The following is a 12,443-nucleotide window of genomic DNA, read 5'->3' on the forward strand; positions in this document are numbered from 1 at the left end:
CAGCATGGCCCACTCTGTCCCCAGGTCCTAGGGCTGGGGGGCTTGGCCATGAGTGTCCAAGACTCCCTTCATCAGCAGTGCCCAGAAGAGCTCCCTTTGAATGCAAAACAGGAAGGGTTACCTTTGGCGAGTCCCTTTGCCCTGGGGGCAGGTGTGTAAACCACCCCCAGGCCCAGGCCCCATGGCAGAGAAAAAGCTATTGCCCTCTCGGCCTCTCTCCGCAGCTCTTCAAGGTTCAGACCCAACAGAACCACCCAAGCCCTTGGCCTGAGTTAGAAACGGATGCAGAGCTTAAATTAGAAAAGGGGGTTGGGGGCTCGCCCAGCCTCTTCACTCCCCCCAAAGGGGCTGGAATTGACCCCAAGGCACATGAATAAAAAGAAAAGCAAGCACTGTTCATCTTTCTGGGAAGCCCGGCTCCCCAGGATGGGTCTTTTCAGGGAGCTGGGGAAGGCAGGAAGCCCACCCCCGCTGCCCCCTGGGGGCCTTGGGCCTCTCTGTCAGGGTGGGCCTCCACACCCTCAAGGGGCCAGCCCTTGCCCCTCTCTCTCAGCCCAGACAGGAGGAGGAAGACAGAGGGTGTGCATGAAAGAATGACAGAGAGGTGGGGAAGGTGGGTCAAGGCGTGACCTGTCTGAACGTGCTGCCAAGGAGCCAGGAGCAGGCCTGGGGAAGAAGGAAGAGGAGGGGCCCCTTTTCCCCTTGGGTGGGGGCACAGGTGATGGGGGAGCAGGCCTGGGTGAACTTAATGCCCATCCACCTGACCCCCCATGCAATGACAGGGTTGGGGTCAGCCTTGAACCTGAAGCCCAGGTAGACTGTGGGAGGGTCCTTCCCCACAGCAGGACATTTATCCAGCCCTGGTCAGCTCTCTCTTTAAAGTACTTCCTTCCCAACATCCAACCCCCAAGCCAAACCCACAGATGCTGGTTCAAGGGACCCCTCCTCAGGGCTCCTTTCAGTCTGGTCCCCTGTCCCCGAGCCCTCAGCAGGACCCACTGCAGTGTCACCTCGGGTCCTGTCCTCACCCCTGCACCCTCCTTGTCTCCCACTGCAGCTCCTCCCTTCCCAGGGTGAGGTCCTGACTCCACAGCTTTGGGGTCTTGGTCCTATTCAAGCTGGCTGTCTCCCCCTCCATCCTGCCCATGTACAGAAAAAGCCCAAGTCACCAAAACTTCCAGAGAAGTCAGCCATATGTACCAAGACCTTCTACCCTCAGCCCCTAGCCTGGGCAGGGGACAGTCGTGGCCAAGCCCAGGGCTCCGAGTCAGAACACTAGGCTCTGGAGAGCCCTCTGGGTATGTGCTGTGTGGTCTGAACTAGCCTTTCTCTTCCCTGGTCTTCTGTTCCCCTTTGAGTCACATGCCTCTCCGAGGACTGGGCACAGAACGCCCTGCCCAGCCTTTCTGATAGAGCGCTCACACACGATAGAGTCTTTGTCGTGGGCTGACAGGCTCCCCGAAGGTGGTGGCAATTCCCTGAGTTCCTGGAGGCAGGGCCCCAGGAGTCCTGGCCAAAGGGGCCCAGTAAACAATAAGCTTTCTGAAATCCACTCCCCCCAACTCCTCGGGTCACCTGTGTTCCTTGGGCAGGCTTCTGGCACCAACCCCCCTCCTCCCCCAACAGCCCTGTGCTGTGCTGTTCGCCGGGCGGGGGTCTGTCCTCCCCACCAGACTGTGAGCTCCCTGGGTATGGGGGCTTGTCCTCTCTCTCTTGTCTGGTGCCCAGCACAAGCAAGGGACACTTCTGGACATACCCACTTGTGTCTTTTCCAGGAGCAAATGGCAAAATGATATTGGGACAGTCTCATGACCCAGGTTGGAGGGAAATGGCTCCCACATCTGGTTCCCTCTGGGGACCCCTGGCCATGCTGCACCTGCCCCGCCCCCACCATACCCTGAGTGGCCCACTTCCACCTAGGACCACCCAGGACTCTCCTAACCAGCAAAGGAGGTCTGCCTAGTCCCCTAAGACGCTGGCCTCTGAACACCTCTGAACTCTGAGCTTGTTGTCAGGCTCTGCAGATGAACGCTGCAGATGGTTGCCCTGTCCCCTCACTGGCCTCAGCAGGCTCCCACACTGGCCACCCTTGCAAGTGATTGCCGGTGCCCGGGCAGCTCTGCCTTGTGCCCAGGTCAAGCTGGGCATGTCTGGGCCTGCCGACCCTGCAGTGTGCCCCTCTCAGTGTCAGGGGTCCTTGTGGGATCCCGCCCCCTGGGGCGCTTGGGGCCTGGCTGTGCACAGACCCTGCTTTGTGCAGCTTTCGTGCACCCACCACAGCCTTGGTCACACCTGTGGGGCCGAGGTCAGGCTTGTATGCTGTGGGCACCTGCTTCCCGACCTCATATTTCCTGGGCAAATGTGACAAGTAACCACAGCCTTTGGCTCCACACAACCCCTCCTCGGCCCTGGGGGCCCCTGATCACCATGCCACCCCACCTTGTGCCAGTTACCTTGTCCCAGTCTATCACTTTGAGCTTGGGCTCCATCACCGGGTCTGTCTTCTGAGTGTTCGCAGAGGCTGCAGCCCCGTTCTCCACGGAACCCTGGAGAGAGAAAGTACAAGGTGATCACTTCCAGTGGGTGAGGGCAGAGAGCCCAGAGCCGCCCTCACTGGGGCAGCCAGGAGTGGTGAGAGCCTCGTGGTGGGGCAGGAGGGGCAGAGACCAAGGACCCCGAGTATTTTGAACACAGGAGGACACTGATGGGGATGGTATTATTCTCTGCATTTTTCTCCTCCCTTAAAAAAAATAATTTCTGCAAAAACAAGAGGCAGAAAGATCTGGGAGGGGAAAGAAGCAGGCAGAGAGACTGTAGGAAAATGAGCTGTTAGTGGACGTGTTCTGGGCAAGGAGGTCCCAGTCAGCCTCTCCCTCCAGGTCCCTGGCAGGTATCAGGCAGAGGGAGTCACAGGAAGTCACTGGGCGGGCTCACTGGGCCACACCCAATGACTTCCTGCCTGGTAATTCCACAGAGCCACGGGTCACAGGCTGGGCCATCCACGTGCCCACAGGAAAGAAAGGCAGCAGAGACTGAGGGACATGGTCCCTCCAGGAACTCCCGTGTGGGCCAGCAGCCACACATAGGGTGAGGCTGGCAGAGGAATGCCCAAATGGAGTCAAGGTTAAATCACAGCAGCAAAGAGGCAAAGTCAGAAGGAAACAGAATGTACTAGGAAAGTCACATGGCCCCAGCTGGCCCCTACGTCACATGGGGTGAGGCTGGAGAGGGCAGGCTGGCACAGAACTAAAACCCATGCTTCTCTGCAGGAAGGGTGGGGAGACCACAGCCAGAGGGGGGCCTGCCCTCTGAGTCCCTGTGACCGAAGGACACCGTGGTGCTGGTGGCCGGGAGGAGGCCTTGGAAGCCAGGTATCAGCAGGGACACAAGAAGACTGAGCAGCCAGCTGGGGCTTCTATTGTCACGATTCTTACATTTTTGCTTCTAAATGGACCAAGAGAACCTGACGGTGAGGCTGGCGTTCTCTGGGAAAACCCATATGCAACCCAAATAAAAGCGGCTTTCGTGGTCTTATCTTGGTCTGGGTATCTCAGTATTTTTAGTCTGTGTCACCATTCTTCATTTCTATTTACTTATTTATTGTAATATTGCTGTAGCCTTTCTTTTTTAAATCCTCACCCAAGGATATGTTTATTGATTTTAGAGAAAGAAACATTGATGTGAGAGAGAAACATTGGCCAGTTGCCTCCTGTATGCATCTCGACGGGGGATCGAACCTGCAACCTAGGTGTGTGCCCTGACAGGGGATTGAACCCACAACATTTTGGGGCTCCAAAATACTTTGGTTTGATGCTCCAACCAACTGAGCCACCCAGCCAGAGTAAATACCTGCAGTCTTTTGTTAAAAAAAAGCATCTCTGATGATCTCCTAAGGGCAAAGAGGAGTGGACTTTATAGTGTGTCATACAATGACACTTCCTAAGTAGCCAACGTGAGTGCCGTATAATAATCTTGCCTCTTCTACATCTGTTCCACCCTCAAAAACACCCAGAGTGCCCCCAATCACCCAGTTCTTGATTCTCCCTCCCTCCAGAGTAATTTTCTCCTGATCACCCCAAGTCGTTTCTTAAGTAGGGTGATCCAATCCTCCTCTGTGCCCCCAGCCCCACCTACTGCACCTCCATCATCTCAACAAAACAAAAGGCTCACTTGGGGGCCCGCCCACCCCACGCAGGGAAGGGGTTCTCACACGTATTACCTTTCAGTGGTTCTGTCTGTGCTACCCTTTCAGACATCCCTGAGTGGCAGACACAGACCTGCGCTGGGCACATCCGCCTAAACAATCTCTGGAGGCAGTAGAAAGGGTGGTGGCCTGTGGCCCTGGGCACGGCACCCTCTGTGCAGCCATGCCTCCACTCGCTCCAGTCCGGCTGTTTTCTGAGAGCCCCAGGCCTCGGCTCAGCTGGCTGCCTCGGGTTTCCAGGGATCACTCCTGGTTCTTCCCCCCTAGGACTGTACAAGCTCTTTCTTTTTTCATCTCGCCAGACTATACTTATTTGTGGACAGCCAGTACCCCCACCCCCTGCCATCTGCTTTTCCCCAAGACCCTCTTAGGACATAACGGGGTGTCTAAGCATAGTGGTTGGTCCACGTTCCTCTTCCAAAGGGGGTTAGATAGGACCATGCAGAGCACTGGCGCCTCTCTTGTATGGAACGCCATATTCCAGGTCATGGGAACTGAGCTCCCATACAACAAGGCTCACTCACTTAGCATACAGCCGCTGAGGCTTATTTCATAGAGTGCTGCTGCTGGCGTGGTGCGGAGAGCTCGTGTGGTCCAGAGAGTGATAGGGACTGAGATCGGTTTACTGGAGGGCCACAAAGATTTGTGAGGAAAACTGGGACGCAGAATAGTGACGACTAGGAAGCAGTGAGCAGTGGAAAGCAGAGAAAGCCTGAGAAATGGGATCAGCAAGGGGAGTTTGCAGGGACAGGAAGCCCTAGCTCCATACCAGCCTCCTCTTTAGGGGCTGGAGGTCTTGGTGAACTATCACTATGATAGTTCCCCAAGAACTATCCCCTTCGCCTTCCCTCAATTCTTCTCTCCTGCAAGGATCTCATCCGTAGCCACTGCCTTCGTCCACTCATCCCGACACACACGTTTGAGCATCCGTAACGTGCCAGAGCAGCAACTCAGAAGACTCGTCCCTCTCTGACCCCGGCCCTGCTCCCTGGCCCTGGAGAGTGACTCCGACTGCCTACATCATGGTCTGCCCCAAAAGCCACGTGGTCTCACCTCTGGCACTGCATTCCTAAAAGCAAACACAACTGCACGTCGGCTTAGCGTTGACTTCTTCCCCCGGCATTGCCAAACTCCTGTCCTGTCAAGCCCTTGGATTACCCCTGATGCTTCCCTCTAGCCAGCAGGGATGACTTTGCATTTCCTAAACATGCGCCTTCCCAAATGTCACCCCGTTCAGGACCATGACAGGGGTTGATGTTCACAGATGCCTAGCCTTCACAATGACTGTGGGAAGTAGGCAAGATTATTATCCTCACTTGACTCCCAAGGGGACCTAGGCAAGGGGCAGGCCCGCAGCTAGTGAGAGGTGGAGTCGGTGGTTGGACTCCAGAATATTCTCTCGATCACCACGCACTTCTTCCCTAACCATCCTAGCCAACTTTCAGAAAATTCATACTTTGCATGTGTCTTACCACATCAGCTGGTATTTACAATTTCCTGCCTCTTATTGTCTTCATATGTTTGGGTGATTATCTTTTTTTTTTTTGATAAGATACAGCACCCATTTCTGATAAAAACACTCAGTAAAGTGGGAATAAAGGGAGCATTCCTCAACATAATAAAGGCCATATATGAGAGACCTACAGCCAACATCACACTCAATGGACAAAAACTTAGAGCTTTCCCACTAAGATCAGGAACAAGACAAGGATGCCCTCTCTCACCACTCCTATTCAACATAGTATTGGAAGTCTTAGCCACAGCAATCAGACAAGAAAAAGCAATAAAAGGCATCCAAATTGGAAAGGAGGAAATGAAACTGTCACTGTTTGCAGACGACATGATAGTGTACATGGAAAATCCTATAGACTCCACCAAAAAACTACTCGACCTAATAAATGAATTTGGCAAAACAGCTGGATACAAAGTCAATACTCAGAAATCAAAGGCATTCCTGTACACCAACAACGAAACTGCAGAAACAGAAATCAGGAAAAAAAATCCCATTTGATATAGCAACAAGAAAAATCAAGTACCTTGGGTGATTATCTTGTTTGTCCAATGGTGTTACAGATTCCAATAGGGCAGGACACTGCTGTTTCCAAAGAACTGACTTTGACTCTGAAATTATGCTTTTCCTACCTATTTGGTATTGAAATACCCTTTCATTTATGAAGTGCTGCTGATGGTAATTTAGGAAGTATTTTTTTCTTGGCAAAATAAAATGCCGGCCATGTCCTATCAGTCTGCTGTACTTTTACTTCGGCTCGTGCCTGTCCTGTGTCCTCCACCAAAGGGCACTAAGAATAAGCATATGGTCCAAATTATTGCAGTTTTGACCCTCGTTTCTGGACACTATCCTGTCCAGCCCAGAGGGATGCCCTAAGATGCTGTGTTCAGTGTCCTGTGCCACCTCTCTCATCTAAGCAAACATGCCTACCCCATTTGTTTCATAGTCCCAAGGAGCATGAGCCCTGCGGAGCTTTGGGGCTCCGCCCCCCAGCAACCCAGTCCACACCCCTGCAGGAGTCCCTGGGGACCTTTGCTGGTTTGCAAAGATCTAGCTTTGGAACGTGGTTCCCTGAGGAAAGATGGATGGAACATCTCATAGGATCAAGAGCCCCACCCTGAGAAAAGGAAATAGCAGTCTCCTGCCCTATTGGAATCTGTAATAGCATTGGACGAACAAGATAATTACCCAAACAGGCGAAGACAACAAGAGGCAGGAAATTGTAAATACCAATGACGCAGTGAGGAAAAGCATAATTTCAGGGTCAGAGTCAGTTCTTCCCAAGGAAGGGCAGTTGACAACTTTGCACTGACATTTTTTAAAAATAGACTCTACTTAAAAATATTCATTTGTACAAAAATTACAATCTAAAATTTTCTTTGGTGAGCATGAATTATACTTAATTTTTTAATTTTTTTTTTTTGGTTCAAGGTGGTTGGTGTGGGGCTCTCTAACCTTTGGATAACAGGAAGTAGATCCAACATTCACTTTGTTCTAGTTCTAAAGTTTGACTTTAAAAATTACTGAAAATCCAGTTTTGCAGAGGGATGTTGGCTAAAAATGTAAATGCTTTTGAGGGTTTTTCACCTGGAAGTATTCCAGGTGGAATACTTCCAGGTGAAGTGAGGGGCGTGGAGGAGCCCCGCAGCCCTCTGCTTCCATCCTGAGAGCTGGGGGGAAGGGGCGCAGCTCCCAGGCTGGCCTCCCCAGCACGGAGCGGCAGGGATGCTCTCAGACAGCTTGTCACTTCACACACAGTCTGTCAGTGTGCTCTTTCGCTCAACGTAGATGGCAGCACACACAATCTGCACCCGTGTTTCCAGTGGGGCGCAGTATTCCAGGGCATGAACACCCCCACAGATTATTGAATTGGTCCCTTAGTGACGAATGTTTAGGTTGTTTCATTTTTTCCCTCCACACTGAACAATGTGTAAGTAAACATTCTCACACAAACATTTTTGAGCACTTGTGGAAGTGCAGCCAGGGACCAGCAGCATCGGGGGCACACTGCCCACAGGGGAGGAGGAAAAGAGGGGCAGAAAGAGGCAAGTAGGGGTCATTTTCTCCTGTCCTTCCCCTCCCTCCTTCTGCTGCCTCAGCTTTAATCACAATTTAAAAGTCCTGGAGCCACCAGGCAGTAATGTCATGGGTGACAGGCTTTTGGCAAATAAATCTCCAGGCTGACCACATAAACAAGGTGCTTTCTGCGCGGCCCTGTTGGGACCACACCCCTCCGTGGCAGAAGCCCAGGTTATTAGTCACAAGACTGCACACACCTCCAGTGTACGAGGAGACTTCAAGGAGAGCCAGAGCACGCAGCCGTTGGCACCGCCAGGAGCACAAATGCCCTCGGGTGCCAGGAAGTGTCCTCTGCGCATCCTCCATTGACTATTTTCTCGAGTCTAGCTGTGAGGTTGCAAAAGGTCTAATAACCTTCTCCACATGCAGGCAGGACAAAGACCCTCCTGAAGGAGGTCTCCCATTCCCACTTGGGGGCTGCTCACATCTGACCCTGGAGGGTGGGCCGGGGGGCTTCCAGGAACCGAGTGCCGCTGGGAGCCGCTGCACGCCGCTGCACCACATACTGATCTGGGCCACGTTTTCCAGACTCCCATGGCCCCATGTTTATTTTTGCGTTGAGCCAGGCTCACCCTTGAATTCCACAAGCAAACACCATGCATGAATCAGACGTGTGTAAAGGTCACTCCTGGGAACCAGGGTACTGCTCAAACTTTAGATGACTTTAAAAAAACCTTTCTTGGAAACTTCCACAATACATTATTTAAAAGATTCTCCTGATCCTGGAATTGAGCCAAAGGGAGCTTTAAAAGTCAAAAAAGATCAGAAAGCGAAGAAGACGTATGCTCTTTTTCAGCATTTGAAAGTCATTCTGGGTGGTGCCTCTGGATTAAGTAAGTATTTTGGTAAGGGAAGTGAATAATTCTGTAGTCAGACACACTGGCTTTCACAAGAATGGTCAGCCCAAGTTAACAGGTGTGGCTGGAGGTGCGGTGTCCAACACACCTGTGTCAGGTGGCAGTTTTCTTAGAGGGTCTGCCTGAAGGACACAGGACTGACCTGGGCAACATGGACGGAGGTGAAGACCCACGCCTCGCCCTGTCCCCTCCCGACCTCTCCACCCTGGGAAGGAAGGCTGGGATGTGGCTAGAAGCACTTTTGTGGTCAGGCCAAGGCTATCTGGGGGGAGCCTGGCGAGTCCAGTAGGGCAGCGCTCAGGCCGAGAGCATCTCCCTCTCCTTCACATTTGCCTGTGCTGGATTGTCTCCCAAGCTGGAACGTAAGCTCCCTGAGGGTACAGACCCTGCTGTCTTCTTGCTCACTGCTAGGTCCCCAGTAGCTGGCACAAGATTGGCACTCACGCTCAAATACTTGCTGAATGCTACATTAATGAGTAGATGGCAGCCTGTTTAACCTCTGGGGACCCAGGCCTGGAGAGGCTACCAAAGTGTGGGCAGAAGAGGCAGGAAGGGAGCTGCCCGATGCCTTCCAAAGCCTGCCTGTACTTGGGGAGGGAAGGGGGCTGCAGAAGCAGGCACTGCCCATTCTGAGCTGAGAACCACTAGATATGCTGGGCCACATGGTGGGGGCAGCAAGGAAGGCATGTTGATCTCCTTAGATTCCCCCCATACCGGCCCAAGGCCACAGGGAGAAAAGCCAGCGAGACAGGAACACCAACCCTCACTGCTCCCAGCATGAGGCCCATTCCTGGCTGGCCATCAAGCACTGTTTCCTCTCAGGTCAGCCCAAGCTGTGGTTCTCCTCCCGTGGAGATGGCCCTGGTGGCACCACAGCCCCTTCTCCTGGGCTCCATCCTCCGCCCACCTCTCATATTGAGTTCAGCACGCTCAGACCCGAACGCATGGAGCACCCAGGAGCTGTCCTCTGCCAGCTCCCTGAGGTGCCAGCCAGTCCACATATCACTCCTGTCCCTCCGGGAGGCAGTCCTCACTCAGGACAGCCTGGGGCAGGGGCAGAATCCAGGGTCAGCATCTAGTGCTAGACACTGCAATTCCAGACATGGATCTGGAGCGGGCTCCGTTACCAACTTGCCACATGCCTTGAGGATCTACCTCCTGGAATGAGAAGTCGCTTCTCTCTGGCAGGGGTACCCCAAGTTCCTGCTCTGTCCTCAGAGGCTGGGGAGGTAACACCAGCGAGTGAGGCAGGCAGGGTGTGGTACTAATACAGGCCAATTTTGTTTGCATAATAAACACGTAGGGCCCTGGCAGGTATGGCTAAGTTGGCTGGAGCATCTGTCCATTACCAAAAGGTTGCAGGTTCAATTCCCAGTCAGGGCACATACCCAGGTTGTGGGTTTGACCCCCAGTTGGCATATGTGCAAGGAGGCAACCAATCGATGCTTCTCTTTCACATGGATGTTTCTTTCTCTCCCTTCCTGTCTCTCTGAAAGCAATGAAAAAAATAAGGTCCTCAGGTGAGGATTAAAAAAATAAAATAAAAATAAACAAACGTGTAGGACTATACTTAACTCTACAAGGAAAGATGCTTACTTTTGTTTTCCTTAAAACGTGAGGCACCAAGAGACAAAAACCAAACAAAACCATGAGGTACCCTCCAGACTGGGACAGGCACACTTCTGTTGCCAAGGCCCAGGGTGTGGTGCCTTGTCAGGCAGCCCCAGCGCACAGCCACAGAGCCAGAACGGATTTCCCCCGGGACCAAGGCAGAGCCTTGGAAGAAGGAATTTAACCAGGAGAGAACAACCAAGGGAGGCATCTGGGAGACTGCGGAGACCCATCTACCTCTCCTCTGATGCCGAGGGGGTGTCAGAAACCAGGCTCTGGTAACCGGCACTGCCTCCCGACCAGGGGGCAGGCCACACGATAGCTCCCGAACTGGGGAGATCATCCAAGTACCCCGCTCCCCTGCCCACTGTTTCCTGTCTAGGAGCCTTGTTCTCCTTCACAGTCTGAGAAGTCACACTCCACTTTCCGCCAGGGGAAGTGCTGCGTGTGGGAGGCAGGCTGAACTGGGGGGTTCGGGCAAACTGGAGCCCTCTTTAGCCTCTTGGCCTGCTTTGCACCCCACCCCCCAGCCATGTGGCTCTTGGGACAGCCATGCCACCTCCCTGTTGAGTGTCATTGCCACCCTGGTATGTCACTGATATCAACACAATTCTTCCTGAGGGACTGGCAGGAGGTGTTCCACAGATGGGGGAAACTGAGGCACAGGAGGACCAAGTCACTGATTCAAAGACTCTTGAATGATTGCTGGGAGAACTAGATCAGATGCCCTTCCAGCACTGTTCCCGCTGAGACTCTTCCTGCAACCTCCTCAGGACCCTCTGGAGGGCCCACAGGGGTGCTCCCAGCCCCTGGCTTGGACTCTGCCTTAGACCCCTGCCCTCTTCCAGGGCCCCAGACCCTGTGTCCCCAGAGAGGGTTTGCTTGGAGGGTGCATGAGGGGGAGAGAAAAGAGGAGAACAACAGAAAGCCTGCACTCTGCAAGGCAAACAAACAAGCTGACCACAGAGGCGGTGAAAGGAGGCAGTGTCCTAGGGGGCGGGGGCTGCCGGAGGCGGGGGAGCCGGCATAAAGGAATGTTGTTTGGGAAAGCCAGGGCTGGGCACCGAGGGATGGACAGATGGCCTTTTATCCTGAAGCCTGGGTTTGGCCTGAAAACCCCTTTTCTGAAATGAGATGGCGCCCCAGGCCCTGTGTCCAGCTGCCCCCAGCTCACGGAGGCTCGGAGGCAGGTGGGGGCTCTGGGTGTCCCGGTGCACGTGGGTGGCACACGTGCTGGGCAGGTAGGAAGGGGCAGGCCTGGGAGGAAGAGGGTGGGGCTGGAGCCATAGCTGCACCTAGAACCTTCCTTAGAGAGAAGCCTCTGTGTTAAGCCCACCTCTGAGGCCCCCAGAGAGTAGTCTCTTCAGAGCTGACTCTTTTCAGTAGCCAGAAATCTGGGGCTAAATGAAGACATCAGGAGCTCCTTGCTTTCGTTTCTAATAAGCCTGATGAGGACCAAATCAGACACCAGGCCCAGCCAGGTCCCGCAGCTTATCCTATCCTTAAGACATTTTAAATAAGCCCTGTACACAAAAACAAAACAAAAAGAACAAAAAGGCAAAACTCATACCTGGCAAGTGACAAACCACAGAACCCCAAAGCACACCCACTCCCCGGCTGCCCGCAGTGGCCGCGAGGCGGTCCGTGCTGCCGGCCACTACCCCAGTGTTCACAGTAGGAAGGAGACAGGAAAAGACTTGTAGGAGACTTGTGCCCAAGGTGTGACCAACCCCTCCCACTCAGGAGATGCAGAGATTGGGATGGGACAACCCCTCCTCCAGGGTCCCTGATGTGGGTTTGCCACGGAACTGCCTTGCTTCTACTCAGGAAATGAGCCCCCATGGATGACATCGCCAGCAACCTTGTCACCAGAAGCAGAGGCCAGCAGAGGTGGATAATCCAGGACACCAGAAAAGGGGGTCAGTGGGTTGAAAATACTACAAGACCACTCAAAACTCGCCGGAGTGCCCCCCACTGTAAACCTGGCTCTCCGTAGACCCTGTCATGGCTGGGCCGCGTCCACGCAGACCCTTTCCTCTCTAGCCTCTGCCCTCACACCAGGGCACCGTTTCCAGCAAGGCACCACGAGTTAAGGGGACACATGCTTTGTTTTGTTTTGTGTTCAATGAAAGCCTGACTCTGAGGTTTGGAACAGCCTGAGAGGACAATCCCAGCTGGGAGC

The 12,443-nt window shown here is 53.5% G+C and overlaps 1 protein-coding gene across 1 annotated transcript in view; it reads right to left on the minus strand.

Annotated features, from left to right (window-relative positions):
• The window catches only part of FA2H (fatty acid 2-hydroxylase), a 49,258-nt gene that overhangs the window by 21,211 nt on the left and 15,604 nt on the right, over positions 1-12,443 (minus strand). Inside the window, exon 2 of the mRNA XM_024556077.4 lies at positions 2,454-2,546. Coding sequence (XP_024411845.3) covers positions 2,454-2,546 — 93 coding nt within the window. The remainder of the gene's footprint in view (positions 1-2,453; positions 2,547-12,443) is intronic.

This window comes from Desmodus rotundus, chromosome 12, assembly GCF_022682495.2.
Source record: "Desmodus rotundus isolate HL8 chromosome 12, HLdesRot8A.1, whole genome shotgun sequence".
Lineage (NCBI taxonomy): Eukaryota > Metazoa > Chordata > Mammalia > Chiroptera > Phyllostomidae > Desmodus > Desmodus rotundus.